This window comes from Pteropus alecto, unplaced genomic scaffold (assembly GCF_000325575.1).
Source record: "Pteropus alecto unplaced genomic scaffold, ASM32557v1 scaffold5, whole genome shotgun sequence".
NCBI lineage: Eukaryota > Metazoa > Chordata > Mammalia > Chiroptera > Pteropodidae > Pteropus > Pteropus alecto.
The window spans coordinates 33,371,324-33,397,424 of record NW_006441953.1 but is presented as its reverse complement, the minus strand read 5'-3'; the positions used below and the strand labels follow the sequence as shown (position 1 = coordinate 33,397,424).

At 55.5% G+C, this 26,101-nt stretch overlaps 1 protein-coding gene, 2 non-coding genes and 1 pseudogene across 8 annotated transcripts; 2 read left to right on the top strand and 2 right to left on the bottom strand.

Moving 5' to 3' along the window:
* On the top strand, positions 1–25,671 carry PCGF3 (polycomb group ring finger 3). 6 transcript variants are annotated; one of them, XM_025051750.1, is made up of 10 exons: positions 2–166; positions 469–618; positions 4,594–4,711; positions 5,723–5,819; positions 8,025–8,080; positions 9,012–9,122; positions 10,041–10,129; positions 16,611–16,870; positions 21,412–21,492; positions 21,961–25,671. In XM_025051750.1, the coding sequence occupies exons 3-10, from the start codon at positions 4,603–4,605 to the stop codon at positions 22,049–22,051; spliced, it is 894 nt and encodes a 297-aa protein (XP_024907518.1). In that variant the 5' UTR covers positions 2–166; positions 469–618; positions 4,594–4,602; the 3' UTR covers positions 22,052–25,671. The 6 variants fall into 6 exon arrangements, with proteins under 6 accessions (XP_024907519.1, XP_024907518.1, XP_006919113.1 ...); XM_006919051.3 differs by having other exon boundaries at positions 5–166; positions 16,611–16,748; XM_025051751.1 differs by lacking the exon at positions 469–618 and having other exon boundaries at positions 1–166.
* Positions 11,119–11,237, top strand: LOC112485634. The gene has a single exon (XR_003048512.1). It is a non-coding gene; the product is annotated as a 5S ribosomal RNA (ribosomal RNA).
* Positions 14,592–14,707, bottom strand: LOC112485610 (annotated as a pseudogene).
* On the bottom strand, positions 14,717–14,789 carry TRNAV-GAC. The gene has a single exon. It is a non-coding gene; the product is annotated as a tRNA-Val (tRNA).
* Positions 25,672–26,101: the final 430 nt, after the last annotated feature.

Sequence of the window (26,101 nt, the reverse complement as noted above, 5' to 3'; positions counted from 1 at the left end):
TTTCTTTTGGTTGTTTTAAGCAGGTAAACGAACAGCCGTGTCGACCGAGCGAGGCCACAGCTGCTGGTGTGGGAACACAGGCCCCGGGCAGCACACTGGGTGGCGCCCCGTCTTGTGCCTGCACAGGCTTCAGAATGTAGTGGAGGGTCCCAGGCTGCCATGTAAGGTGAGTGCAGCGCAAAGTCTGATTTTTATTTTCTTCCGGTGCATGCGAGTTGGTCGAAGTTGCCGTGTAGCCGCAGGAGCGCTCAGCTCCTTGCAGCTCCTTTCGGATGTGATTTCTGCGAGCTCCATGGTAGATTACAGCACAATTATGTATATAAATTCACATTTTCTCTTAATTAATAGTTTTGATTGTTCTGCTGTTGGCTTCATGGGACTCACCTAAAAATTCTAGTAAGAACTTAATTACGGGACTCTGTGTCACACGTCAGTGACATGAAATGACAGGTGCCATTTCTGTGCTAGAAAATGGAAAAAGAGCAGGGGACAAAAGGAAGGCGCAGACGTGAAGGCCCGGAGCATAGTGCGAAGCGGCTGGCCGGGAGCAGTAGGACCGGAGCGGGAGCCTGAGCGCCCCATGCGGGGGCGGAAGGAGGGGACCGAAGGCATCTAGAGGTGAGAGTGGCCCTCCAGTCCCGCCTGCCGGGGGCTGGGCCGCCAGGGGGGTCGGCCCTTAGTAAAGGGCCAGGATTTGATGTCACCGAGACAGGTGGTGCGGAGGGTGCCTCGGCCTGGCTGGCAGAGCAGTTCATGGAGGGCACAGGCCTGGCAGCTTCACATCACCTTCCCCGCTCTGGCCCAGTGTCCAGTGCTGTGACCGTGGGCCTTTGCATGTCCTGAACGCAGCTCCTCGTGTGCCTGAGGACAGGAGGGTGGCCGACGGGGGCGCCCAGCGTGCATGTCCCAGCGTGGCCAGAGCAGCAGCCCGGTCCAGGGGAGCAGGCCGGTCTCGTCTCCAGACGGTGGTCAGTGGCCAGAAGGCCTGTTTTCCAGGCCGATCCGGGCTGGCCCGCAGCTGGGCACTGCGTTCAGGCACCTGTCCATCTTCCCTGGCCTTTTGGGACTGGGACTGGGACTGTTACAGAGGCTTGTTGGTGTTTCCCGGAGGTGCCCGCTCAGCAGGAGTCCCGTCATGGGTGCTGTGTCATCAAGAGTCATGCCTGTCATCCCTCTGGTCCCTGAATGGGTATCACCCGGTCACTCAGCAGGTGGCGTCTTGTGGGCCCCCTCCACCCTGCGCCCCACTGTGCCTCACGGGCTGCTTTGAGGCCATGAGCCGTCCTGCCCACGACACTTTCTGAGGGAACCATCCCTGCAGTCATTGTCACGGGGTGACTTTTCACTGCCTTCCACATTTGTCAGCTCACATGCCACAAGGAAGCATGTCCCTTGCCTATTTCTTCATCTGTTCCAGTGTGGGCTCACGGACTTCTGTGTGACTCTGTAGATGATAATCTGATTGGTTTTGTTTGCCTGGTGATAGTTGCTGCTTATCTTGATGGTCCATCTGGGCCTAGTGTGTGACATACTGTGCCCATTGTGGGCCAGGGGAGCGCTTGAGCTGGTGCCGGGTCCCCTATGCTTTTGAGCCCAGCCTCAGGTCAGCCACGTGTCTAAGCCCCCTGGTTCTTCAGTGGGCTCAGGCTGCAAGGAGCCCTTCCAGGAGAGCCGGGAACGTAGGTGTGAGTCCACACTCACCAGTATGCACACTTGTCTGTGCACCATCTCCATACACACTTACCGTGAACCTCGGTTCCGCAAAGGAAATGCAGACTCTGCTCCCGTTAAGGAGAGGTGGACCCTGATCCCGGCGAAGGGGACCCGGGCGCAGAAGCTGATACCTGCAGAGGGCCCAGAGGCCTCGTCTTGCCAGTGTGATTGAGGAGTTTGTTTCCGGCTCGGTGTGCGGTGGCAGTTTGGTATTTGGTGGGAGAACGTCGTGGCTGAGTGTCACTGTTTGGTAAGAACATTTGCATGGCGCTGAGCATGTCCTCGTGTTTCCGATGGCAGATGTGTGAACTGAAGACCCCAGCACAGTCCTCAGCAGGGCCAGTGAGTGGACACCGCTCCTTGGCCTTGGGGGCACTCACAGGAGAATGTCTCCGTGGGCACCGGCCTGCTTTCTGCTTGGCTCGGGCATGCTCTTGGGGTTTGTCCTCGCAGGCGTGCTCTGCCCTCCTTTCCCGTTCCCTGTGGCCGGGCTGCTCTTTCTTCCTTGAGCCACTTCCCAGGAGGTCAGAGGTACCTGGCTGGGGCTTTGCCAGGGCTTGGGGGAGACAACGTGCAAGTCCTCATAGGCTCACAGCTCGCGTGGCTTTGCCACGCAAGGCCGTGTCCTGTGGAGTTTCAGTAGCAGGACCAGTCAGCATACGGGAGCTGCTATTGGAATATTCCACTGAGTTCCACGTTATATCTACCGAAACACGGCTAGGAGCAGCAGGTCCTGTCCTGCAGACGCGCCTGGGTGCTGGGGCGGCCACAGGTTCTTTTCCTGTGGGCACAAGGAAGGGGGTGGAGGAGAGATCGGGGCGAGCACCCAGAAGTGTCTTGCACATTGTCCTTTCTCCGAAAATCTTCGGGTGTTCGTGCTGGTTTAGAGGCACACAGTGTTAGAGGGAATTTAGTCTGGCGACTTGCCGACACATTAGTTCATTCTAATGGCCGGTTGGCTCTCGTGGGATTGCATGTGGGCGACGATCAGCTCTAGGTTGCCCCTGCCCTCTGGGTCCTGGCCTGGCCCCCATGCCATGCTGCCCGGTGATGGGCCCAGCACATTCTCCTGGGACTTCGTCCAAATGGAAATGTCCGGAGTCCTCTGGGCTGTTTGCTTTCTTTCTCTTTTTTAAAAAGCGTTGATCGGTGTCTTCGGCCGGCAGTCTGAGCCACATGCACTGCGGCCACTGGGCGGAGCTGGCTCTGCTCGCACAGCCGTGTAACCCGCTGCTCTCGGTGACGTCGGTGACTTTTCAGGCCCTTGATGCTGATGGCCGCAGTGTCTGTCCTGGTGTCCCCATGGGGAACTCTGGGTTTGCTTGCTGTGGAAGCATCCCTTCGGCCGGTGCTCACAGAGCCCTGCTTTGTGTGAGGCATTTACGTCGCACAGATGTCCTGCTGCTGTGGCAAATCACAAGCCAGGCGGCCACTGCACACGAGCGTGCTGGCGGTTCTAAAGGTCAGGAGTCCAGAACGGGTCTCCTGGGGTCAAGTCCACGTGTCGCAGGGCTGACTCCCTCCAGAGGCTCCAGGGAGAACCTGTTCTAGTCTTTTCCAGCTTCTGGGGTGCCTGCATCCTTGGTTCGTGGCCCTGCCATCATGCCGGCAGCGCGGCGTGTCCCCATCTCTCTGAGTGACCCTCTGGCCTCCTCCTTAGAAGGACCCTATGATGACCATCCCCCGTCTCAAGGGCCTTTTGTCACGTGAGGTAGCATGCAGGTTTTGGGTCGGTTAAGGACACCTTTGGGGCTGTTTTTCCTCCTGGAACAACACTGTGTTAGGCTCAGGAGGTGTGGTGGCAGCCCTGCACTCATGCGGCCTGCGGTCCGGCAGGAGAGACGTTAAGGCTGCGGCAGCTCCAGAAGGGGACCGCGGGACAGATAGCTCCAGTCCCGAGGCAGAAACTGTGTGCCAGCACTTCGGTGCACAGGCGTTTGGTCTTGCTGTGTTGTATGCTTCACCAGTGTCCTGTGGATAAGTGACAGGGGTAACAGAGGGCCTCAGGTGCTCCCAGTGCTGCCCAGGGGGGCAGAGCTTCTGTGCGCCCCCAGTCTGGCCAAGGGCTGCTGCGCCCGGGCGGCGGGCTGGCTGGAGCCTGGCACAGGGAGCGGGGGCTAAAGGTCAGGAGTCCAGAACGGGTCTCCTGGGGTCAAGGAGACTGCACCAGCCGGTCCGCAGCACGCTGTTTGCCGTTTCACACGGTCCCTGTGAACACGTCTGGGTGTCACGGTGAACTGGCCGTGGAACCTGCTTGCGTTCACTTTGGGCACGCCTGGCGGTGGCTCCTCTGACAGCCGCTTCCCAACCTTGGCCCTGTCAGAGCGCCACCTGGTGGGTCTCACGTCTCGAGACCGTTCCGCTTCTTCACGTGGAAGGACATTGAGCTTGCCCAGCGCTGCCCTCACTGGTGTCCCTCGGGCAACCTCACATGGGACAGGGGCCGTACCCCAGTCAGGGCTTCAGGCCACCGACCCCGGCCTCTGCCCGCCACATCCCAGAAGCCCTTGCTTGTGCCGCCTGCTGGCTGGCCTCTGCTGAGCCCTGGGCAAGAGGAGGTCGGGGGCTTGGGACAGAGCGGGTCGGTGCTGGACAACATGGGGCAGCGGCCGAGCGTCTGCAGGGTGCTCCCTGCCGCCGACCGGCCGATTGCTGCCCTGGGGTGTTTGGCGGCACAGTCCCGGTCCCCCAGGAGGTCAGCGAGGTTGTCACATCGTCACCGTGTCTCACAGATGGGAAGTTTGTGCGGCCTGGGCCCTCTGCATGCTGAGTCTCCTTCCGGAGGGACCTGCTGTAACTTGACTGGAGTTGGGCCTGCGCCATTGGTGAAATGTACCGGAGTATTGCAGATGGTAATTAACGTGCATTTTTCTCTTGCAGAAGCCAAAGATGTTGACCAGAAAGATTAAACTCTGGGACATAAACGCCCACATCACCTGCCGCCTGTGCAGCGGGTATCTCATTGACGCGACCACGGTGACCGAGTGTCTGCATACGTGTATGTGCGGGATGTTCTAGAACGTGGCCTTCAGCAGTTACTAGCCGTGTGTTCTTTGATACTTCAGCTCTTTTTGACCAAAAGCTTTTACGCTCAGGCACAAAGCAGTACACAGAAGCAGAAATAAAACAGAAAATAGATCAGAAAAAATATTTCATGTTAAAAATTCTGTGGGTCATTTTAACAGAGATACCACGTAAGGAAGCTAAATACAGGAAAAATCCAGTTTTTTCCATAGAACAGCTAAACTAGTAACTGTGGTATGACATGATGTTTCTAGTGGGCAGAAATGCTTATTTTTAAAATTTCCAGATGAATTTTTTCAACTTCTTAAACAAGAGTCTGGTGACCGACACTCACACGCAGCTGATAAGCCCATGTTCGATTTTCGCTGGCTTTTTAGCTGGCGCTGAACTGGAGTTTCCTTTTTTAAGTTCCGTCTCACCTGGAACGCGGGTAGCGTGGTTTACCTGGGAACTGGGGAATCCAGCGGTCGAGAAGCACTTTCCAGAGGCAGGACTTTTAAAATGGAATGAATGCCTGTAGCACAGTGACTTGATTCTGTGTTTTTCACTTAAGGAAATATCTGCCAATTTTGGTAGAATTTTTATTTTAAAGTTCATTGTATTTTTAGATATCAGTGGGCATAATTTGTTATTTTCACTGAGTTTTTTCCAGTGTTGATTTACAAAGGAAATCTTGGGATCTTCTAGGCTGACAAACATTTTAGCTGCTGGCCCGTGTGGCGAGAATGCGTGGACTGACTGCGCGCTCTGCCGCTGTCTCAGCCCGGGCCGCGGGGCCGCCTCCCCCTCACTGTCCGCTCTTCTCGCTGGGCCCCCAGTGCACCGAGTGGGGCAGTGGGGCGAGCAGCGCGCAGTCCACACTGTTGGGCGCTCTTCACAGCGCCTCAGGATGCGGCGCCCGCCGTGGCCCTAGGCGGGCTGAGCCGCGGCCGTCGGCATCTTGATTCTGAGCTGGCTTTCTGATGCCGCTGTGCTTTGCACACAGTCTGCCGGAGCTGCCTGGTCAAGTACCTGGAGGAGAACAACACCTGCCCTACGTGCAGGATTGTCATCCACCAGAGCCACCCGCTGCAGTACATCGGGTAAGTGGGCCGCCCGGCAGCCCTGTGCGTCAGTGACCGCACAGCGGGGCAGCAGGCAGGGCTGCCGGGGCCCTGAGTGTCGCTCGGGACGCATCGTGTGAGACGCCTCGGGCCGGCTGGGAAGTACTAGTTCTGTGCCCAGTTGGCTGCAGTTCACACTGAAGTGCAGTGGCCTTCGGATCGCCCCTCTGCCGGCCCGCCGCCTCCGTGTGTCTTGAGGAGACGGGACCCTAAGAAGTCAGCGTCGCTTCCAAGGAGGCAGGAGGTGCTTGCTTGTGGCCCTTGGGCCAAGGTTTAAACGCCTTCTGGGTTTGGGGGCCCCCGGGGCCCCATGAGAGCGGCCTGGTGGGACTGACACGGGTTTCGACGGGAGAGGCTCACCCCACAGCCAGGCGGCGTGGCGCGTGTGCCGGCTCAGCTGAAGCCCCCAACAGAAGCTCCAGCAGGCCAGCGCGCTCTGCGTGGCCACCACCGGCCCACAGCGCGGCCGGAGCCTGCCCATTTTCCAGCCTCCTACCGGGGACTGGCGTGCCGCCCTGTGCCTTGCCCTGGCCCAGCGTGTTCCCAAGGTCGCTGTTAGTGGAGTGGTGGCCCCACCACTGACAGCGCTCTGTGAGGGGTGTCCTCGCGGGGTGTCACTGCGGCTCCAGGCACTGTCACGGCACTGTCACGGGCGTCTACCCTGGCCGTTCCCACGCGCTCTGGGGCACCTGGGTGCTGCGTCGCTGCCCTGCAGGGCACTGCAGGTATCGCACTTTGCCATGTGGTGGTTCTGGGGGGCCACCTTGGCCCTTCTCCCGGGTCGTGGGTGAGCACGGGTGTCTTCCTGTGTTTCCCAGCTGGCCGGGCTGCGTGAGGTGGCTGTTCACCTCTGCGTCAGTGTCCTATTGGGTTCTCTGTTCTGTGCGTCTGCTTTGCAGAAGCGCTGTACGTGTCCTGGGACCCAATTATCAGCAACATGCGTGCACACGTGTCCTGCCTTGGGGTGTGGCTTTTCAGAGCTAGGGGGTCTTCCTCTCCTGACGGAACTGAGGGCAGGTGGCGGTAGGGGCTTCGTGCAGGCAGCGAGCCGTGGACACTTGCTGCTGCGTTTGGAGTGCAGGGCCCGGCTCTCCATGGCGGGGGTTGCCAGAGACCCAGCCTCGTGCGCCGACCACGAAGAGGGTCTGCGGCTCGGGTCAGGGGCAGCCTTGCCTCTTCTTTGTGCAGTGACCGTGTGGTGACCAGGGCCAGGGGTGGCGTGGTGGGCTCAGGCCGAAGCCCGCCTGGGGCTCTCACTGGAAACCCGCTCTTCACTCCCCGCGTCCGCGCTCGGCCTCAAGCAGTGCTGCCAGGTTTCTCTGAGTGTCCCGATGCTCACGAGGCCTTGCTGCCTGCCCTACTTCTGCCGCCCCCAGAGCACGAGGTGGCCCAAGGAAGGGCCTCCAGCTGCAGGCTGGGCAAGGGCCCTGTGGCGTCCGGTGGAGCACGCCCAAGCTCGCGTGTCCGGGCCTCACCTTCCAGGCCAGGGCTGTCGTCCTGCTGGAGGCCACACGTGAGTGGGGGTGGGCGGGGACGGTAGACTGGTGGCATGGAGCAGAAACGCGGACGGTGCAGAGAGAAGGCATCATGTTGGGGGCTGCAGCACCGAGAGCCTGCCTGTGCCCCGCTGTTCTGTCTGCGCCTGCCTTCCCTGAGGTCCCCTGTCCCCCGCACTCTGGGCAAGGCCGGTCACATGGGACCCAGCTGTCAAACTCTGGCAGCAGTTCAGCCCGATATCCCCTCTTTGGGGTCCAGACGAGGTTGGGGTTGAGCGTCAAAACCAGCCAATCGCTGCCATGGACGTAGTGAGGGTATCATGGGCGTTACCCTGACGTACACGGTCATGGTCCGGAAAGTCTGGGAACCTGCTTTTGTCTGGCGCCACAGGCTGAGCTGTCCCTGGGACTTTCAAGGCTGCTGTCCACCAGAACGTAAAAAGTCCAGCTGGCCGCCAGAAGGATCTCACTGTGTTGTTATTTGAAATTTCGTAAGTGGCTAGAACATAAATGATGCGTTAATTCAGGTCACGTGAAACTTTTGCTCCCAAACACATTTTTTAAGTGCAAATTAGAAGTAAAATTCAACCAGAATTCCAAATTTGTGATTGTGAAGTTGGTGGAAAATGTGCGAGAATGACAGATCGACGTTTCTGGCTGACCCTGCCCGTTCTGTTCTTTTTGCCAGTCATGACAGAACCATGCAGGACATTGTTTACAAGCTGGTCCCAGGCCTCCAAGAAGGTAAGTGTCAGATGTCGCTCGAGTCGTGGTCTGCAGCGTGGCCTCGGCGCCTCTCCCTGGGTGGCCCTGGTCTCTTCTTTGAGAGAATCACTGTCTCTTGTCCTTGCTCTGAACTCACTGGATTTCATTTGCTGGTCTCATCCGTTGTCTGGCACTCCTCTATTTCGTCATTCGGGGAGCATTGGTCACGTGTGTCGTGCATGCCGGCCCATGTGTGGGGCGGTGGGAGCACAGCCGGGAACGGGTGCCTGTGAAGTTTACCTGTATTTAAAAAGAAATGTCTTTTTAAATACCTTTATTTAAAAAGAAATAGCACACACATCCTGAAAGCCTTTCCTTCTAAAACTTTGTAGTTCTGGACACTGCCGCTGCCCTCTCGGGGGCGGGGGGGGGGCAGGGGCGCCGGGGCGCCGGCTCAGTTCCGGCCAGTGTGCGTGGTGGGAATTGGCGTGGGCTGTGTTCACCTTGTTGCATTGCAGAAGGCCAATGCTGCGTGCCGCTGACGCACGTGGCTCTCAGTGCTGCGCTCAGGGCTCGGGGCGCCCGCTCGTTGGAGCCCCTGACCGTGTGTGGAGCCCACTGCCGTGGCCAGCGGTGCTCCCTGAGCAGAGAGCACAGACGTGGCCATCTTTCTCTCGGTGCTTAGTCCTGGGAAAGGCAAAGGGCGCATTAGAGGAAAATACACCCTGAAGAACCACTGTGGTATGTTTTACACGTGCAAAAGTCTCCAGGGTCAGAGCCACATAAAAAAACCCAAATTCATTCAGAGCTGCAGCCGCTCAAGACTCAGGATCTGTCATTCTCTCATCAGCCACAGCTTTTCAGCTCTGTGATCACGTCTGCGATTTCCTTCATGTTATGTTCGGGAACAGGATTTTAGTATAATTCATTGCCTACTTAAGATTAAAGATTACGTGTTAATTTTTAATAGCGGAAATGAGAAAACAGAGAGAATTCTACCACAAATTAGGCATGGAAGTGCCTGGAGACATCAAGGGGGAGACTTGTTCTGCAAAGCAACACTTGGACCCCCATCGGAACGGTGAGTGAGCCAAGACGTGGGGGTCACTTTATCAGGCCTTTTCTTAAAGAGCCCCCTCCCTTCAGGCACTTTACAGTTTACATAACAAAAGCTTGGAAGTGGGTGTGTGGGAAGAAGGACCTTGTGATCCGGGTTGTCTCCCTCACTTCCGGTGCAGGTGGGAGCGTGAGACAGGGCTGACAGAGGCGGGGTGTAGACAGGGCCCATGTGGTGCTGGAGGGGAGGCATGGGAGTCCCCAGAGGTCCCTGGAGCGGGGTGCACAGTGGGGCGTCGTGGGGCATGGCTCCCTAAGACCGTTCATTTCGGTTTTGCTGGCCAAGTAGCCTTTTGCCCTTGACGCATGGTTAGCAGTGCTTTACAGTCTGCATGTGTCACAGCAAACTGTTCCAGTGCGTGGTGCCACGGCGTTTCTGTGGTGGACCACGACCTCCCGAACAGGGTAGACGGCCCTATGCATCTCGCAGTCTGAGGAGGCAGAGGACCTGTGGCATCACAGGGCCCCTGGTAGGCCCCTGGTAGGCGGTTAGGGACATGTTTGGGACCCCGGGTTCCTGTCCCAGTCGTCCCCCGAGATGGAGGCTTAAGCTCCACAGTGCGTGGGAGCTGCCCAGTGGCATGGGGGACTGAGGGGGCCGGAGCTCCTGTGTGCCTTTTACCCATCCCGTCACCTTCGTCCTGTGAGCCTCAACTCACACCGCAGACCATGTGGCGAGCCCCACTTCCAGGGGGCTCCCTGACTGAGGACACTGAGTCTCAGCAGACACTGTCAGCCACCTCCTCTGACTCTTACGTGTGCGCTTCATGGTGCACACTTCTTATAGGGACTTTTCACAGCTCTTCAAGTGTACCGTAGGGTCAGAAGTAACAGTGTAGTGTTTCGGATCCCATAATACCACGTCTTCCGTTCTTGCTACAAGGTGAAACCAAAGCGGATGACAGTTCGAACAAAGAGGCAGCAGAAGAGAAGCAGGAGGACGACAACGATTACCACAGAAGTGACGAGCAGGTCGGTGACCGCAGCGTGTGTCCCAAAACTGTGACCAAGCGGAAATGCACTAGATATTTCTACTTGGGGTGCGTTCCTGCTTAGCAGAGGGACAGGCAGGAGGGAAAGGGAGTCTGCACACTGGCGTGTCCTGCCAGCACCTGCCTTCGTTTGTTTAATTGCCAAAGTAACATGTACTCGCTGCAAAACATAAATACACAGAAATCAAGGTTCACTCTCCGTACACTCAGGGCCTCTTCAGTCCCCAGGTCGCCGCTGAGTAATTCGGTGCCAGGTGTTTTTGGTGTACGTGCAAATGTTACGTAAAATGGAGTTCAGTAGTGTAGTAAATGAAAATTTCAAATGTAATGCTGAGGGATCCATTCACGCTGTGCACCGCATTATTAGACTAAAAAGAACTGCATGGTCACAGAGATGCTGTAAGAGAATTTGACAGAGTCCCACATCTGTGTCTGCCATACTTTTTAATACAGCATCTTACCTTGAAAACCGTGACTCACAGTCACCATACTTTGTGATGAGACAGAACCATTCTTATTAATACCAGAAATGAGGAACTGTCCCTTATTAGCTGTCACTTAGCATGACTTGGAGGTCCATCATACAACAGCGGACAAAAGACACGAGACGTGTGAGGCAAACGCGGCATGTCCTTGGACCGTTGTCTGACATGTGGTATGTGACGGTCACCGGGGACTGTGAGGTGGACTGCTTCCCACTGGGGAGAGAGGCTGAACACCTGACAGTATATGTGGCTGTGGCGCCGTATTCAATGGCCTGATGAGAAGTGCGTGAGGACTAAACGAAGACTCTAAACCTTGGGGAGGATGCGAGAGGGAGGTTGGAATGACTGGACGCAGAGGATAACGTCAAGATATTGGTGCTCCCCAAATTAATCTCGGGTTGCGGTTTTAACCATTTATTATCGAATTTAAGCAGCTGCTTCTGAAGCTCACCTGGGAGAGGAAAGGCTCAAGAATAACCACAGAGTCTGCGGCCATGCCACCCTGAACATGCCCGATACCATCTGATCTCGGAAGCTAAGCAGGGTCGGGCCTGGTTAGTACTCGGATGGGAGACCACCTAGGAAGACCAGGTGCTGCAGGCGTAAAAAATAAAAAATAAGGGAATATAAGCTGCCACGGTCCTTGTCATCTGTGAGGTCAACCAAGGGTTGCTTCGCTTGAAAGAAAATAAATAACCACAAAGACAAGGGGTGTCGGCCACACTAGAATGTGAGTGTGATATGCACACACATACTTGGTCACATATGCACGTGCTACACAGTCTGATCTGTGTCTGTATACTTAATACGTGAAACATGCAGTTGCAGACATGTATACATGTGTTTCTTAAAGACGATTAAAATCGTGTGGTTTGGGTACAAGAACAGAATAACAGAATCTTAATTTTCCAGTCGATATACTTCTGTTGGATTAAAAAGATGACTGTGAGCACTGCGGCAGCACACACACGTCCTTGGACGTGCAGGCTGTGGTCCTCTGTGCTTGGGGTCAGTGGAGGAGGAATGCAGTAGCAGGTGAAGGGCCCCCTCTGACCCACGGCCCGCTCGCGTCTTGGCTCGTACTTGGCTGGGTGGCAGCATCACCTGTTGGTGGCCACAGGGCTCCACACCTGCTGCCTGCTCCCTCCATGGTGGCCGTGTCCCCGCAGCCCTGGGAGGCCTTGCTGCAAGCCCTGTCACACCTGTCCCCAGCCCCTCACACCTGCAGGTCCCTGACTCCATCTCCCTTGCAGACGGCCACCTGCCTCTGTCCCCCAGACCCTCGGGCCAGGAGGGGTGGATGCTTGGGGTGAGTTTCCTGGGCGGGCAGGCGGGACAGGTGCAGCTGCTCTGTGTGACGGGCTGTGTCCCTCTGCAAAGCTAAGCGAGGGGCACGGAGCGCTGCCCTGGTGGCTCGGTCCCCACGCCGCCTGGAGGAGCGCGTGCTCGTGCACCAGCGGCACCACCTCCGCCTCGCCTGTCTCGGGGGACCGTGTGTTGGTGCCTGTGTGCCCCGCGGGGGGGCTCTGACCTCTGACCTCATGCGGATCTGGGTTCCTGTCCCGCCCCCACTGTCGGGCTCTCGGTGTCTGTTGGCATCGTCCGTGATAAACTGCATGGACGTTTTTCTGTTGGTAAACCATCCTTATACTCGTTCCCAGGATAAACCGAATTTGACCGCGGATTTTAAAATGTATTTATGGTTCGCTAGTGTTTGTGTAGGATTATGTATATATGTTCAAACTGGAATTAGCTGTATTTTTTTTTTCTCTGTGTGTATCTTTGTAGTTGTGGTTTTGAAGTTATACAAGTTTCATAGCTGGTGATAGTCCCTCTTCCGTTTTTAATTCCCTAGGGACGTTTGTATAAGATTGAGGTTGTCAGTTTTATTGACCTGAGTTGACTATTCATATAGTTTCTAACTATACTACTTGGTTCTAAGTATCTTAAATTTTTCATTACGATTTCTTTTTCGACCCATGGGTTATATTTAAAAGTATGTGTTGAAAATTCTAACCATCAGCTACAGTAATCAAGACACTGTTATAGGCCTTAGGTAGACTGTAAGTCAATAGAATGGATTCTAGAGTCCGGAAAGAAACTCTCAGGTTTATGGTCATTTGGTTTTCAGCAAATGTGCCCAGGCTCTGGCCTGGGGAGAAGATGGTGTTTTTAACAAGTGATGCCGGCACAGTTAGAGAGCCACAAGCAAAAAGATTAATTTATGCCCTTGCCGTATTCAGAATAGAAGAGCTGAAACTTTCGGACTTTCACAAGGAAACGGGAGAAAGCTTCAGCACCTCGGGTTAGGCCTAGAGTTCTCAGCTGCGACGGGAAGAGCACAGCTCGTAAAAGTGACGAATTGACTTCAGATTAGAAACCGCCGCTCGGCGAAGACACCATTAAGGCGATAAAAAGATAGGCCACAGACTGGGGAAAGGATTTGCAAATCATATTTCTGATAAAGGACTTGGATCTAGAATGTATAACTCTCGTAACTCGGTAAGGAGATAGTCCAATTAAGAAATGAGCAAAAGGTGTCGGACGTTTCACCAAAGCAGACGTACAGACGGTTCGCGAGCACCTGCGATGTCCAGCACCGTTCGTCAGCAGGCGAACGTGAATGAGAACCCTGACGAGGCACCACGTACCCCCACTGGGGTGGCTGTTAGCACAGAGACCGCCAACAGCGAGCGCTGGCGGGACGTGGAGGAACGGGAGCCTCCTGCATGGCAGGTGGAGCGTGAGATGGCACAGCCGCTGTGGACAGCAGTCCAGCGGCTTCTTAAACCAGCTAAACGCAGATGAGCTGTCCGACCCGGCAGTCCCGCCCCTAGGTGTGTGTGGAAGCACACCCCCCAAAGATTCATCCACGAGTGTTCACAGCGACGTGCGTAGTGGCTGGCCTGGGCACAACACACATATCCACAGGCTGACCACAGTAGGCGGAATGCAGTCCCCCTTGCAGAGGGGGGCCGGCCAGTCATGAGAGGATGGGCCACTGACACGTGCCACCATGCAGGTGAATCTCAAAGCATTTCACAAGTGAAAGAAGCCAGGGGCAAGAGACCACATGCTGTAGGATCCCACTTATCTAAAATGTCCAGGAAACGGTCTGCCTGAAGAGACAGCAGAGTACCGGCTGCCTGGGGAGGGCATGGGCTCAGGGGCCGATGGCACACGGAGCCGAGTCCTGACGAGCTGATGGAAATGCGCTAACACTGGATTATGGTAGTGTGTGCACAACTGTGAATTGAAAAGTTATTGAATCATATATATAAATACATGTAAGTTAGACCTCAGTGAAGCTGTTAAAAGTTAAAAACGTGCTTTTCAGTTAGTGTATACGTTCACATAGACCAAAGACTAACGTTATATAAAAGACTTAAATTTAGTAGTTTCACTGTCCATCGCCGTCACTGTCCCCAGTGTTCCCCCATGTAGATCACCACTCCATGACACTTCTGTGTTTCCGCAAACCTGAACATAAACGTATGTGTTTTCTCATTCCCCCTGCTCCTTCCGTACATAAAAGGCATGCGTGGCTGTGCCCCCTACTCACGGTCACATAGCCACGGTGTCTGCACCGGGGCACAGGCCTCCCTGTCCCTTTGCCAGGTCAGGGACCTGTGCCTCATTTACTCTGCCAGCAGCTCAGTGGGCACGAGGGCCTTTCCGGCCAGTGCCGCGGGCAAACTGGTATGCGTGGAGCCTCCGCCTTGGGCCCAGACCTGTGGGCCCCGTGGGCGGGGGCTCCCTGCTCCCTTCTGTCCGGCTGCGTCGGTCACTAGGTACCTTCACGTCCGGAAACAGCTCCCTTCTTTAGGGAGCGTTTTCTTACTCAGCTTGTTTTCTTAAAGTCTGCTTTCTCTGACACTGACATGGCTATGTCCACTTTCTCTTGGTTAACATTTGCCTGCTACTTCAATTTTTTTTTATTATTACTATTATTTTTTACGCCTACAGCACCTGGTCTTCCTAGGTGGTCTCCCATCCAAGTACTAACCAGGCCCGACCCTGCTCAGCTTCCGAGGTCAGACATCGGGCTTGTTCAGGGTGGCATGGCCGTAGACCATGGACCGTGGCTCCACTGGGGCGCGAACCCAGGGCCTTCTGCGTGTCAAGCAGACGTGCTCACCGCTACACTACGGAACCACATCTGTACTTCAGTTTTTAAAATATCTTTCTTAACTGTGACACTTTTTACAGCATGGAGCTATTTTTTTTTTTTTTTAATCAGGAAATTTCTTTAAAAATATTTTAGATTTACCATGATTACTGGTAAGTTTGGTTTCTTCCCTGCTTTAGTTTTTTCTGTTTATTTCCTATGCCCCTCCCCCTTCTCGTTTTCTGTTGAACCAGAGTAAGTTCTTTAATCTTTTTTTGCCTCTAGTTGGCAAGATATATGTCTTATTTTTATTCTTTTAGTGGGCACTGAGTTCTGAAATGAATATTTACATTTTTAAAAGTCTGAAGTTAATGTGAGTTTGCCTCCTACATGGCAGGAGGGTGCTCACTCTGCCTGGGTGCCCCCCGCCTTGCAAGTCTGCCACCCACCCCTCCTCTTCCCAAACCCCAGGCCGGTCAGAGCCCTTGGCCGGCTCAGCTTCCCCCGTCGTCTGCCCTGCTGGGTCGGGCTCGCTCTTCCCGGACTGCAGCTGCTCTGGGTCACTCCTGTCGATGCCCGGGAGGGAGGCCCTCGCTTCTGTGCTCGGCGGCCTCGCCCGAGAGCTGCCACATCTTTCCGTGGCCTCCCCTCTGTGTTCTGAGGTGTCGCCATTGTCTGTATAGGTGTCGGTTTCGTTTTATTTTGTTTAGGATTCTTCCGCTTCCTGAATCTGAGGGTCGCTGTCTTTCATCATTTCGGGGAGCCCCTCTGGCATTATCCATGGGCTGCCTTTCCCTCCCTCCGTCCTCTTCCCCTGGACCCCTGTGTGCGTGCGAGGCCTCCGATCTGTCAGCTCTCACCTCCTCTGCGCTGTTGTCTTAACGAATGTCCGCGTCTCCATACTTCTTTGGGGTGATTTACTCAAGTCGACCTGTCTTTAGCTGAGACTGGCCCGTGGTCCAGCCAGCCATTGAGCTTTTAGCTTAAGTGAATGTGTTTCATTCCTGTGAGTTACAGTCACGTTTTTCTTTGTTTATGGTGCGTTGTTTTTAATTCATTCTTTTGTCTCCTGAGTAGTTTTAGACGAGCACGTTCTAGTTCATCCCTTTGTTAATTCTTCCGTCTGGATGTGGGGTGCGGCTGTGCCATCTGCTGTGGCTCTTGCTGGAGGACCATGCTCATGAGCGAGGTGTCCGAGGTGGGGCTTTCTCAGTGTCCTGTGTGGCCTGGGGTCGTCGCTGCTTGCAAGGGTCCCTTTTGCATCTACCAGGCACCCTAGGACCCTAGAATCACTTTTACTTAGTTTGTCATTTTGCGGTCTCTTGTCACTTACAGCGTACTCTAATCCCACTGAGCTGTCGATCGTCCAAAAGGTGGCCACGAGCTTGCAGACTCGGCGCCTTTCCCTCCTCCCAGAACGCTCCCCTCTTCTGGTCAGTCTGCTGCCCGAGGCCGAGCGCAGGGCCACTTCCCTTACCAGACAGCCCAGTGCGCTCGAGCAGGAGCAGGCGCCGGCCCAGCCCGGGGACGGATGCAGGGCTCGCAGGTCGGGCTCCGGTCCCGGTCGGTGCGCTCAGAGACCTGCCCAGTGCCTGCAAGGAGCCCGTCCTGACGTTTACTAAAGTCCCCTGTTCACGAGGCAGAATCGAGAGTGTCGGATTGTGTTGCACAAAGTGGCAAACGACAGATTTTATGACAATGTGTGTAAAACTATTTTTGAAAATTCTTCCTCTGCAGTGTCGAGGTCACAGATTTCTGATTTCAGAAGGCCAGCACTCTTAGGTTGGCGGCGGCCACAGGTGCGTGCGGTGGCCTCGAGGGCGGGGCCGCGCGGCCCGTGGCCCAGCTGTGTGTCCTTTGTCCTGCAGGTGAGCATCTGCCTGGAGTGCAACAGCAGCAAGCTGCGCGGCCTCAAGCGCAAGTGGATCCGCTGCTCGGCCCAGGCCACCGTCCTGCACCTGAAGAAGTTCATCGCCAAGAAGCTGAACCTGTCCTCTTTCAACGAGGTAGCGCGCCCTGGGGCCTGCGCGCCGTGGCCGGCCCGGGGAGCCGTGCTTCCGAGTTCTTTGGGCTCCGCAACTTTGGAGACTTTAAATCAGGAAAAGCCCTCAGTGTGTTTGGCCCCCAGGTAGCGTAGTGGGGAACAGCAGTGAGGATGGCGGGGGCCCAGGCCGTGGGCGTGGGGAAGCCACTGCTGCTGGCGGGCGCCGGGAGGGTGCGTGACTCCGTGTGCGCGTTTGCAGCACAGACGTCTCTTCTCCAATTTCACAAATGGACGAATGGGGCCTGGGCGAGGGTGAGCAGGTAGGCAGACGAGATACTTCTAAGTCGTGATAGACGCTGAGAAGGAAACAAACCTGGTGGCCTAGTGGGCCCAGAGGCATGGGGGGCGGGGCAGACACCGTGGCTTGAGACTCACTGGGGAGCTTCCTGAGGTGGCGACGTTGGCTAAGACGTAAGTCGTTGCTGGGAGCCAGCTGTGCGTGCACGAATGTGAGGACGGGCTGGGACTCGTGGTTTGAGGTACAGCTTTACAGGAGTGCTCAGGCTGAGAGGAAAATGGTTGTTGGAGCACAGAAGTGGAAGTCAGGCCAGCGGGGGCGGCATCTGGGGCCAGAGTCCCAGGAGACACGGCCTAGGATGGCACAGTGAGAGTGAGAAGTGGACGGACTTGCCATAGATTTTAGAGCAGTGGATTTAATGGTGGCCCCGGAAAAGGTATGTTACATCCTAACCCCAAACCTGCAAACGTGACCTTTTTTAAGAAAAAGGATCTTTTGAGATACAGTAAAGGATCTTGAGATGAAGAAATCCTGGATTATCTGGTGGACCCAATGACAAGTGTCCTTACAAGAGTGAGATAGACAGAAATTTGAGACACACAGACGGTGACGTGAGGACAGAGACAGAGCCTGGAGGGAGGCGGCCACCAGCCCAGGGATGCCTGGAGCCACCAGAAGCTGGAAGAGACAGGAAAGACCCTCTCCTGAGCCTCCAGAGCGAGCTCTGCCTGCCAGCACCTAGATTTTGGACTTCCGGCTTCCACATCTGCGAGAAAGTAAATTCCTGTTATTTCAAGCCACCAAGTCGTGGTGCTTTGTCAGCTGCTGCAGGAAACCAAATAGATGTTGGTACCAGCATGTGGAGCCCTACCGCACCGAACACTGGAAATGCAGAAGTGGCTTTGGACTTGGGTAACAGGTAGAGCCTGGAAGAATTTTGAGAAATGCACTTTCTAAAAGCCCCGTTGGCCTCGAAGAGACTGTGAGTAGAAGTATCGTCATTAAGGGTGATTCTGGTGGTCACCGGGAGGGAGTTCGGAGCTCAGTAGAGAAAGCTTGTCACCTGCGGGTACATGTCACCACGTCACGTAGAATGTTGGTGGAAGGAAGTAGGGTATTTCAGACACCTCTCGTGAGAGCTCAGAGGGAAAGGGGCATAGCTTTGGGGACAGGAAGAAAAGTGGCCTTGCCACACGGTGGTGGAGACGCGGCCGGACTTGGGAAGCAGCCTGGAGGTGGCGAGCGTGGGTGTGAGCGGAGAGTCCCCTGCGGCGTCGGCGGCGTGGTCCGGTTTCTTCTGCTTCCGTGAATGGGGAGAGGAGTGAGCTGGGCTCGGGAAGGACTGCCGAGCAGGAAGAGGCTACCCTGGACGGCCCTGGGGACTCAAAGCCTGTCCAGATTGTGAGAGACGATTCTACCGGGATGTCACTGTGGGGGGCGGGGGTGCTGGAGACAAAGCCAAGGGCGTGGCTGGACAGCCCTTTGCCAAAGAGATGAGCTATGTGACTCAGGGTGGCTCCAACCTCTAGGGGTGGGGAGGCGTCACCCGGGAGGTCCCTGCAGCGTCTCTGTGCCTAGTGACCTGGGTCTGTGACATATGTGGGGGACCCACAGAGTTTTTGAGAGTGCTGTATCAGCAGAGACTACGCCAGCCTGAACTGAAGGGGACAGACAAGAAGAAATGGGAACAGGCCGTCACGCTTCCGAAACTCTACGTGCAGCGTCTGGGCTGACGGAGCCACTTGGCTGCAACCATGACCTACTCTTCAAGTAAAGGGAAGAATGGCCTAAGGGCAGAGCCTTGGTCCGGAGGGTGAAGAGGAGGCTGAGGCGTCACAGGGCGGAGGGCAGGACCTCAGCTCACAGTGGCATGTTCTCGTGAAGCCTCATGGGATTTTCCCTGCCGGGTTTCAGACTTGCTTGAGTCCAGTGACCTAATATGCTTTTTGCTGCGTCTCCCTTGTGGAGCGGGAGCCCCACGCTGCGTCCGGCCCTGGCATCCTGGGAGCACATGCTGTCTGTCCTGGTTCCACGGGGACACAGCCAGGGCGTCATTAGTCTGTGAGTTAGAAGATGAGACCTGGGATTTTTCAGCCGATGGCATCTAGGTGAGATTTTAGAATTTGGAGTCGATGCTGGAATCAGTTGAGGCTCTTGGGGAGATTGGGACGGGGCAGATGTATTTTGCATGTGGGATGGATATGGGTTTTGGGGGGCCACAAGGCAGACTGTCATAGGTCGAATGATGAGCCCACCAAAAGATATGTCCATTTCCTAACCCTTAGAACATGTTGTTATGACTTTATTTGAAAAAAGGCCTTTGGAGGTATGTTAAGGATCTCGAGAAAAAGAGATCGCCTTGGATTATCCCAGTGGGCCCTACACCCAGTGACAGGGGGTCGTATAAGAGAAGGACAGGCACAAATGTTCTGAGTAGGTTTTAAAAGGGAGATGTCATACAGAGTGTATCCTCTGGCCACAGTGGATGAGGTTAGAAATCAATAACGAAAGAAATCCTGGAAAATTCAGAGTTGTGGAAATTAAACAACACACTTCCAAAGGATCAAAGAGAAACTGGAAAATACTTAGAGACGTTCGAAGAGGAAAACACGGCAGCCAAGCCTTATGTGCTGAGTGAAAGCAGTGCCGGGCGGTGGAGGGTTTATAGCTGTAAACAAACTAAAAACGAGAAAGACGTCAAGTCAACACCCTACCTTTACTACTTAGGAAGCTGGAAAAAGAACAAACTAAACCGCAGTTAGCGGAGGGAAGGAAGCGACGAAGGGCAGGGCAGAGACGCGCAGAAGAGGAGAGGAACGCGGAGCTCCTCCCCGTGGGGCAGCGGGACCGTCCCGGATAGAATGGACCAGGGAGGCGGCCAGCGGTTCCTGACGTCCGCAACGAAGGTGGGGACGTTGCTGCCGTGTCCACAGAAGCAGCGAGGGTTATGAGAGCTGCAAACGAGCGCTTTCCAGCGAGCGGGGTGCCCTGAGGGAAGGGACGGAAACCAGAAGCACGGAACCCGCCAAGACTGAATCACAGAAACAGGAAATCTGAGCCGCCCTGACGAGGAAGGAGATTGAGTCGGCCATTGGAAGTCTCCCAGCACAGAAAAGCTGCGAACCCGACGGCCTCGCTGGTAAATTCTGCCGAACTTTCAAGAACTAATTCCGATCCTTCTGCAACGTCTCCAGAAAGTCGAAGAGTACAGAACACCCGGAACACGTTCTGGGAGGCCAGCATCACCCAGATGCCAAAGCCAGACGGAGACACTACAAAAAAAGACAGCCGCAGACCAGTGTCCCGTGTGAACACAGGTGCAGAATCCTCAGCAAAACGCCAGCCGACAGTTCAGCAGCGTGTGAAAGGGCTGCGTCCCACGGCCAGGCAGGGCTTGTCTCCTGGAGTGCAGGGGTGGCGCAGCCGCACACACCAGCCCTGTTTCCGTGGACACTACCCGGTTCCCACGGAACATGCCGGAGAGCCGGGACAGCAGCCTGACCCCCAGGAGTCAGGCCGGAGCAGCCGCCAGCTCACGAACAAAGGAGCAAACAACCCTAAACCGTTCCCCAAACTCGGACCCTCCAGCTCCGGGTGGGGGCCAGCGAGCTCAAGCAGCTCCATGGGCACCAGCACTGATTGCCACAGCCACTGGGGTCTGCCCTGCTCCGGGTGAGCTCCCCCTAGCATCCACCTGAAGGAAGTCAGTGAGCTGTCCGTCACCGAAAGGATGTGCTTGGGAGAAGTCCTCACAGTCTTGAGGGCACAGAGCCCCTTTGTGAGACACACGATGGCAGGTGGTGACGTCCACACCACGATGGCGGGGCGTAGCCGTGACAGCGACTCTGACGTAGACTGCGGACTTTAGGTGATGATGGTGTGTCGAGTGCAGGCCAGCGACTGAGGCGGCCGTGCTGTCTGGGGGGTGCTGTGCGTGTGGGGGGTTCTCTGTACCATCTGCTCCGTTTGCTGGGAACCCGAAACTGCTCTAAAAATAGTTCTTAAAAAGAAAAAGAAGGAAAAAGACTGGGGAGCCTGTTAGTTTTTCCCCTGAGGAGAGAGGGACAAGCTTGGCCAAGGGGTGGACGAAGGCTGCGGAACAGGGTACTCTGGGTGAGGGTAGCCAGGAGCTCAGCCCCAGGGCTGTCATGGCCGGTGTAGATGGAGACCCCCAGGGGGAGGGTGTAGACGGAGGCCCCCCAGGTGCCCTTGGGTTGATGGAGAGGCGCCTTCCTAGTGCTCCCTCCCACCTGCCACCCCAGAAACGAGGGCACACGACCTGCAGTCGATGGCGCCTGTGCCCAGACCAGTCCGGCTGGCATAGACCAGGGCCACGCACACCGAGTGCCTGTCGACCCTGCTGACCAAAGCCTCCTTCTTCCGCCAGCTGGACATTTTATGCAACGAGGAAATCCTGGGCAAGGACCACACACTCAAATTTGTGGTTGTCACGAGATGGAGATTCAAGGTGAGGCGCGTCACTTCGTTCCAGGGCGTTTGACGTGGCGCCCGGAAGCTGCTACGAGCAGCGTGTTTTTATCTGGTGGTTCTGAAGCGATGATGCAGTCAAGGGGTTGTTCGAAACGCAGTTGCTTTGAAAGCATCAACCCCAGAGTTGCCAGGCCCTCCTGGTCGCGGTGACCTCGTCCTGCTGCCAGTGGAGGGCGCCCTGCAGCCTTGGCTGCCTCTTTGTGAAGCACGGATGGGTAGCACCTGTCCTGGGGCCGGCCAGCCGGGGAGGGGAGAGACATCCAGGGCCGACCCTGGCCAGGCCCAGGGGAGGGGCGCAGGGTCTGTGGAGGAGTGGGTGCCCCTGGTCACCGGGGCCCTGGGAAGGAGCTCTGGGCCTTGTCCCCGACTGCACGCAGCGGCCAGCGCAGCGTGCCCTCGTCGTGGCCCGTTGTTGACGGCTCGGTCTCCGCGGCCTGTCTTGCAGAAGGCGCCGCTGCTGCTGCACTACAGACCCAAGATGGACTTGCTGTGAGCGGGCGGCAGGCTCGCGGCCCTCGCGCCCCGGCGCCCAGTGAGCGCGGGGCTGGCGCAACCACGACCACCGCGCTCCAGGACGTCGCCTCGGGGTGTCCTGTGGACCAGATTTCCGAATAGAGAATATTTATAACTTTTATATGCGAGAACTCACACTCAACAAGACACTACCAGCACCAGGTGACAAGATGCCGAGACACTTCAGTCCTTCAGCCAGACCAGAGTGATGCGTGCAGTGGTGGCGTGTCCCATCCTGACACACGTGACCTTCGCTTGCTTCCAGGTCCTCAAAATCTTGGTCGTTTCGGTTTAGTTTATGAATTAGGTTTCGTGATAAGCCTCGAGAACACTTGTACGTTTATTGAATCCTAAGTTATTGAAAAAATATCTTTTCATGGTGAATGACGATATTTATGTTGCCTTTAGCTACCTGAAGACTTAGAAGATATATAAAAATTTAATTTAAAAGCGTACCAAAAGAGGTGGCCATTGATGTTACGCGTTAACCATGCTGTCCATTTCCCCATCGTGCAGCCCACGAGCCGACAGCCTCCGGCCCCTGGAGCTGCTGCGTGACGTCGGCGCCCGTGGGCCGGGGCATCTGAGCGGCTCAACGCTGGTTTGCAGAGCGTTCTTGTTCTTCTAAATTCCTCTGGTGATCAAACAGGGCACCGATGATTCAGTGCTGCCACTTAACGCCCTGCTCGTCCAACCCCGTTTTCACGCAGAGTGGCGTCTGGGCGCCTCTCCTGAGAAGGCACCTCCATCGGGGAGGGGCCAGTGCCGACGCAGGGTCCCCGTGACCCCCCGGGACGCCGGCCACCAGCCCTCCCCTCTGCTGGCCCTTGCACACCACGTGGCCGTGCCTCCTGGAGGACAGTTTTCAGGCCGAGCACCCCGGGGGCTGCTCTGTGCCCCAGTGGCTTACTTAGTTCTGTAGTGACCGAACACACCAGTCGCAGGCAGCACACACTTTGTCAAACCCTTTCTCTTCCCAAATGTCAATATTTTTGTGGAATTAGAGAATAAATTCTTTGCTAGCACACAAATATTTGTTCCTTTAAGATAGTACCTTGGAATGTATAAAGCAAGAACGAGGTCAAGGACCCATTTTCCAGAGGGTCAGCGTCGTCACCTCCGTCTGCATGTCCCACTGACCTTGCGTTCCTCCCGCCGTCACCTTGCGGGCTGCTGCCCGTCAGCTGCCTGGCCCGTGGGGTCCTGGGGCCGCGAGCCCCCACCCCCCGCCTCCGAGGGTGGCCCGAGGGCTGGGTTTTCCATGAAATATTTCACTTTAGTGACGAGAATTTTTTCTTGCATTTGCTTCAGAAGTTATGGTTGGGCTCACGGACCTTCACTCTTGTTTTCTCTGCTTCCTGTCTCGTGTACATAAACATGAGAAGCAGCTGACAGTGAGACCTGACCTCAGTGATGAGAAACGTTCAGATGCTTCCACCCAAGCGATGTTATGTAAGGCCTTTTCAAACACAGAAGCCGGTTGTTAGGAGCTGGCCAGCCGCCTCCTCACCTCAGCCCCCACCCGCGGTTCCGCCAGGACCGTCCAGTTTCCTCAGCCGTCCATCCCCTTCGTCTCCGTGGGACACGAGGCTCAGCGAGCGGCCGTGTGTGAGTAAATAGTACCTGTCTACCTCAAAGTACACATCGCCGCCGGAGCTCTAGACCGCGAGTCGCCACGCTGCGCCTGGGCATGGCGCCGGGGTCTTGGCCTTGTCCTGTGTGGCGAAGTGACGGGGTGAGCGGCGAAGCACCCGAATCCAGACGAAATCGGTCCAGGATCAGAGTCAGCTGGCTGCGGCTGTAAGAACCCCGTGTATTTGTAACTTTGTAGCTATCTTTGAAATCACTTGAATTTGCTATGGTGCTAAGTCGATACATCTGAACAGAGATGGAGGTAAGTCGGGGCCAGCGTCCCCATCACGGCTGGCTGCTGACCTCGCGTGTGTGGCCCACCTTCGTAATCGTAGAACCTGACAGAACCTCAGCCGCAGAAGTAGCTATTTTTCTAAGTTTCCTTGTGCAGAACGCACCACGGGACGGGCCCTCTTCTGACCGCGCCCCGCCGCAGAGGCTCACGGCGCTGGGCCCTCAGTGATGTCGAAAGGCTGAATTTCGCGGGTTTCAGCATGAAAGTCAGGCTCGGTGAGTGACGGGATCCCATTAGGTTTTCTCCTACCGGAGGGAGTTACTGTGAAGTCGCCCTCACAGGTGCTTGTGCAGCGGGACCGTCACCCAGCACTCAGTCCCACCGACATGGTTTCCATGAAAATAGAAAATTCAGATAGAATATATAATATTGAATTTAAGGTTTTGGGGGGTTAAGAAAAGAAAACCTAACTTTATAAAATTATTTATTCTATTTTAAGCCTCTATCATATTTTCCCATCCAGTGTTTGGTTTCCGTGGTCCAGCTTTATTTACAGGCATATAAAATGAAATTGTAAGATGTTTTGCAAGCTTCTTTTTACTTTGAGTCATTTTAATTTGTATGTCATTGTTTTGTGGGGATGAAGAGCTTTGTTTATGCTTTTGTGCAATAGGTTCCAACACGTGTTCATTAGACACACGTTTAAACGGTAGCGTAGCGTCTTTTCCGCAGAATTGAAAAGGAGAGTAAGTGGAGTCTCAGAGTCCGTACAGTCAGCATCTGGCTTGTTTTCATCGTCAGAAGGCTTACAGTGCGTGTGCCTGGGCAGGAACGCGTGGCAGCAGCATTCAGAAGTAAGCGGCCCGGCCACGTGGCTGCCGTGGGTCTTGTGGCCTTGAACGCCGTGTGCCACGCCCCTGGACATCCCTCCCTTCCCCGCACCGACCACAGATGTGACGGTGCCGCCTCCCTGAGCTCCGAGCCCGCCAGGGCATGCGGCCTCCTCTCCACCCCTTTAGAACCTGTTTAGTTTTCCCTCAGAGCGCACAGGTGTTTTCCAGGGATCTGAAGTGTGTCGTTGGATTGAATGTTCTAGGAATGAGCCAGCCGGTTTCTGCCTTGTGTGTGAATCTCTGATGTGCTCTCAAAAACATCGAAAACAACTTCAGTGCAGGTAGCTAAGCCACAAAATGTAGTTTCTCCGTGTCCTCAGGAAATCACGCACACTCCGCCACGTCACCTGTGACCTTAGCCTGACAAACCCGTGCGCGTCTCTGCTGTGGCATCTAAGTGAACTGAGTGCGTCGAGATCGGTGGATGAGAGAATGTCGTTGAGACCGCACTGCTGTCTTTACAGAGGCTCCCTGCCAGGTGGGACGCGGCTACTGCCCGCCCGGGCGCTCCCCACCTGTCTGGAAGCACGCCCGAAGTGTGGCGTCCCCGATGGTGTGTGCAGCACAGTGTCAGTGTCCCTTCCAACATCTCGATGGGGTTCGTGGGGTTCAGGGCAAGAGCTCACCTCTGAGCCTGGCTGTCGGGCGTGGAGATGACAATGCAGAATCATATTTTTGACTGTTTAATTTGAAAGTTTACATTTTTTATGCTTTGTGTTGGTGTGTAATTTTTGTACTATTGGTGGCTAGTTTTTGTCTACAATCTTTTTCGAAATATTGCTTAAGTGCTTTGATTTTATGACCGTGAAGCTTGTATTCAGTGTTTTGCCAATTAATATTATATGCTTGTAATAAAAGCAAAAGAAAAACTTGACTAAATTTACTTCGGGCTGGAAATCTGTTACCTGAAACATCCGCGAGAGCGTAAGGTAGATGGTGTCAGAGTGACAGCGAGACGACATCACTGTCACCCTGACTGCTGGTTCTGACCGCTTCCACGCCACGCTCGCTGTCCCTGCCTCCTGCAGCCCTGACCCTCACAGCTCCCTCCGTGACCACCGCCCACCGGGAGTGGTCACCTCAGTGACTCTCACGTTGGCTGCGGAGCTTCATTTAACTGGGTCTGGTGTTTGGTCCCCGGGGTTCGGTGGGCACCATGCGTGAGGTCCCAGTGGGCGGTGCGGTCCCATGTCTGCCTAGGGTTCTGCAGAAGGACAGGGTGGCGAGAGATGCACAGACACAGGTGCACATAAAGGGACTCACCCGGTGGGGGGCTGCACAGCATCGTGGGGGCGAAGACCAGGGAGACTGGG